At 44.8% G+C, this 4,577-nt stretch overlaps 1 protein-coding gene across 2 annotated transcripts in view; it reads right to left on the bottom strand.

The window, feature by feature from the left end:
• Positions 1-290: 290 nt before the first annotated feature.
• irak1 (interleukin-1 receptor-associated kinase 1) overlaps positions 291-4,577 on the bottom strand; it is a 24,679-nt gene continuing 20,392 nt past the window's right edge. For both annotated transcript variants that reach the window (XM_015017379.1, XM_015017381.1), the window contains exons 5-9: positions 1,816-1,880; positions 1,628-1,742; positions 1,307-1,425; positions 538-748; positions 291-441 (exon numbers count right to left, since the gene is read on the bottom strand). In XM_015017379.1, the coding sequence (XP_014872865.1) occupies positions 328-441; positions 538-748; positions 1,307-1,425; positions 1,628-1,742; positions 1,816-1,880 (624 nt within the window). In that variant the 3' untranslated portion in view covers positions 291-327. The remainder of the gene's footprint in view (positions 442-537; positions 749-1,306; positions 1,426-1,627; positions 1,743-1,815; positions 1,881-4,577) is intronic.

Here is a 4,577-nt window from a genome sequence, read left to right on the forward strand (position 1 = left end):
TATGTTGAAGCACTGAGGAGTTTCAGTCATTTGAAGTTTGTATATCAGGTGTAGTCCAAGTGTGCCATTTGGAGACGCCAAGTGGAGACTCCGAATGGCACACTTGGACTACACCTGTACATCCTCAAAAATAAATATGTCCAAAATGACATTTCTTTTTGTGCTATTTTGATCAATCTTGAAATCCACGAGCAGAATACTTGATTCTACAGATTTATTGTATTTTCCAGTCCATACATTCAACACTCAATGTGCATTTACAAGAAATACAAATGAAAAATCTGGGTNCAACATACCAACATGTCAACATGTCAACAGGTCAACAGGTCAACATACCAACAGGTCAACATGACCCCAGGTGAATGCTCTCACCAGGTATCGGTCTCCAGACCTCCCGTCCTGCTCCAGAGCTCGGCGGCCCGTCAGAACCTCAAGCAGCACCTGAAACACACAGGACACTTTCAGGCTCGGTTGAGACATCTGTGGTAAGACAGAACGCGACAGACTGCATTTCCCATCAGCCCCTGGGCGTCTCACCACTCCAAAGCTGTAGACGTCCACCGCCGTGCACAGCTCTCCTCTCCTCACGTACTCGTCGGGCAGATAGGCCAGCGTTCCTCTGACTGTCGTGGTTTTGCCGACAGAAGCCGTCTGCGTCGAGCAGCCGGCCGCGTTCTGCGGTACGTACCGGGCCAGACCGAAGTCTGAAAGCTTTGGTACCAAATGCTGGTCCAGCAGGATGTTGGAACTGCAGAGACATAGACAGAAATAAGAGCTTCATTCTGGTTTCAGAGCTCATCCCAGCATTGAAGAAGCTCTGGTGATGTTCCCCTGGCCTCAGATAATATACTGGTTCTGGTTCTGAATAGACTGAATGGACTATTTCTGGGGAGAACCAGTCCATTCCAGTCCCTCCTGCAGGTGGCAGCGTTTCTCCCCTCCTGCAGGTGGCAGCCTTTCTCCCCTCCTGCAGGTGGCAGCGTTTCTCCCCTCCTGCAGGTGGCAGCGTTTCTCCCCTCCTGCCTCAGTGTCACTTCATGACCAGTCCTCAGAGGCGTGGCAAGGAGCAGGAATCGGATCCATAGTTGTCTTTATGCTTAGCAACAGTGAGACTGTCTGTGATAGTGTCTTTCTTTTACCAGAAGGACCAGTCAAAGCAACCAGAAACCTTTGACTAGGACATCAGTTGGATAAAACCAGCAGATACAGAGCAGCCGGACGGTTCTGTCGTCAGATCAGAACATGTTAATGAGCTGCTCTACATGTTGATGTTGCCAAACTGTTCAACAGGAACAGATTTCCTGACCTCTTGACGTCTCCATGGATCAGCGGCTCTTGACGCAACGGCGGGTGGTGCAGGAACTGAAGAGCTGCTGCCGCGCCTTCAATGATGCTGATCCGGTCAGGCCACGAGAGACCCAGCGCCTGGAAGATACAAGCATATGACTGGAACAGACGGAAACACACCTGGAGTAGACAAACCGTTGCTACCACAACAGAGAGCATGCTGACAGCTCACTACTACTCTCACAGTCACCAATCAAAACATGCTGTTTTTGTCCACATCACCATAAAGGCACAGTCGCCCTACATCCACACTGAGGGCAACATGGAGGCAGCGAGTTACGTTCTGCAGCTGGTCCTCCAGGGAGCGGTTCTGCATGTAGCTGTAGATCAGACACATCAGTCCTCCCTCTCCTTCACTGAAGCCCAGCAGGTCTACGATGTTGGGATGTCTGAACCTGAAAGCAACACGAGTGTTGATGTCTGAGAAGTACGCTCCGTTTCACTCTGAAGGTGGACAGAGGAACTCACTTCGACAGGTTCTCCACTTCAGTCTGGAAGCTTTTCCTGAGGAGAGTCCAGTCCATCTGGCCGTCCTGTCAGCAGCAGCTTCAGGTTAATCAATGCAGACAACTCCTCTAAAAATCTAATTTATATGCATAGTGTAGTTTATTTATTTCATTCATATTCACAATTCAAATACCATGACATATATTGAGACAACTGATTGAAAAGGTGGTAAGCAAAAGTAGAAACTTATTTGATCCCTCCCCCTTTCTCTAATATGATTAACTTTACACATTATTCTTTATTTATTGAAAAAATAATTACCGGTATTTTCCGGACTATAAGGCACCTAAAAAGCCTTAAATTTTCTCAAAAATCAGCAGTGCGCCTTATAATCCGTTGCGCCTTATATGTGCACTGAATTCCAAAATCTGTCCCTGACACAGAGAAGTAAAGTGTACAGTTCGGACGGCAGCAGCGATAAACCAATCAGGGATTGTTGTCCGAGTTCTGCAGCATAGCCTCGGTAAAAACCAGATCGGTTTTTCCACGCATCACCGTCCCTGTTCATCTGCGACTCCATGCGCGCCCGTCTCACTGCTACTGTGGAAAAGGAAGCGAAGCAAACTGATTCGGAGTTTGCCGTCGTTCCGGGAGGATTAACAAAAGAACTCCCACCGCTGGACATCGGTGTAAACAGGCCGTTCAAACAGAAGTTGGGAGCGGCGTGGGAGCGATGGACGACAGACTGAACACAGTTTACTGAGACGGGAGGCGGCGCCGGGCGAGTTACGCCTCCATGTGTGGATGGATGGTGGATGCCTGGGCTGATGCATCGGCCTTAACTGTCTGAGCTTCACTAAAGCTGCATCGCTGCTGAACAGCCACCTGGAAACGAGTCCGACTCCGATGATGATGAGAGGGAACCTGGCATGTTTGATGGCGAAACATGCAGTTCAATTCAGATAAGAAGAGGACTTTGATGGATTTGTGGAATTAGAATAAGAAATACCGTGAGTGTATTGTTACATAGTCGAATAAAGTTCAACTAAACTTACTGTTTGGTTTCCGTTACCTTTTTTTTTGTTGACCGTATGTTTTAGCATGCGCCTTATAGTGCGGAAAATACAGTAAGCACAGATGACTGTTCTCGGACAGAAAAATCACTATTGGCATAAATATATATACAGATGGTTTTCTTTTATTCTTCCTATAAATGATGGAGATGTATAAATATTATTCATAATGTATAAAGATCTTGTTTATGTCATTTAATTAGCTCTACATCGTTAAGAAAATAAAACAGCATGGTGTCTTATTAGAGAATTTATCATTTATGGTGCCAATAATGCCACAATTAACAGTAAATAATAAAGACTCATTTAGTAACGTAATTATATTAGTTGTGTTACCACCCCACGCCACTAGAGGCAGTAGTAGACCCGAAAAGATGCGACTAAGGAGCAGATTTAGAAGTACACAGAAAGCTACAGAATTTAAAAACGGTGAGCGGCCATGAAGTAAATAAAAGAGAGAAGTTCAAATACATGCTGAGAGTGAAACTCCTTCCTAAAGATGAAGATATATCACAGATTTCAAAAGAAAATAAAAACGGGAGAACGCAGATAATATAGGAAATAGCGCCCCCTTCACTTCCGGAGTGCAATGGTCCCATTTCCAAATAAGGTCAGACTGCCAGCGGTCCGTCCCGCCCCTTCCTGTTTGCTGCAGCGAGGTCCTTCTTGACAGGTCTAGCCTTCAGCTAGCTGTTTTTTTGTTTTTTTATTATTATTATTATTGAACAACAACAACCTCAAACAACATGTCAAAAACAAACATTACAACAAACTAAATATCACAACTTCTGCTGTTTACAAATCACAATTGGTTTCAGAGGCTCGAATAAGGTACTAAAATTAGTGAAAAATAAAATAAATCCTTACTTAAATTAATTAATATTGATAACAAAATAAAATAAGTTAAATTAACCCGCACCGGAACACCCGCATGCCGTTTTTCCATTGTACTTTCTGGGGCTGAGATTTACGGGTTTAAACTCTGCCTGTGTCCATTATGACGCTTTTATGAAACGGCTTTTTCTGAGCCAATAATATCCAGAGAGCAACTTGAGCTCATTTTGACATGCCTGTATTCTTTCTAGAACATTTCTCACTGGTCAACTGGGAAACTAAATCTAAAGCCACTGATGTGTAGCCAACACCTGTCCTGTCATAAGGATATAAGGCATTTTGAGGTTTGTTTTGACTTGAATCCACCAGCTGGATGCGTAACCATGCGCAATGTGTGCGCCGGTGCTGCATCACAGTCAGGCTCTGTGCGCCCTCATGCATAATGGTGTTTACAGGACTTTTTCTCACAAACGGAGAGACATGTGGTCAGAATGTGTCAAAACTGGATGTATTTCTTCAGCAGAACTTCACAACTCATGGGAGTGGATGACTATGACCATAAGAGTGCTGACAAGTTTTGGATTTGAGAATACTGGAAACTTCTAGTTGTCCACTGCTACAGTCAGAGCGGTCAGCATATTGCAAGAAGGGGGAGGAGGTCTGACTGTACGCCAACACGCCCCCCACCCCCGATACACCATTTCATTTATATAATTATAAGTAATTTCCACCATCAGTAATGTTGTGTCTACCAGAGGATTCCTCCGGTCATTATCTTTCATTAGAGCCTCGTTGTATGTTGAAGCACTGAGGAGTTTCAGTCATTTGAAGTTTGTATATCAGGTGTAGTCCAAGTGTGCCATTTGGAGACGCCAA

The sequence above is a fragment of the Poecilia latipinna genome, unplaced genomic scaffold (genome assembly GCF_001443285.1).
Source record: "Poecilia latipinna isolate Pla-1442-1.1 unplaced genomic scaffold, P_latipinna-1.0 Scaffold2134, whole genome shotgun sequence".
Lineage (NCBI taxonomy): Eukaryota > Metazoa > Chordata > Actinopteri > Cyprinodontiformes > Poeciliidae > Poecilia > Poecilia latipinna.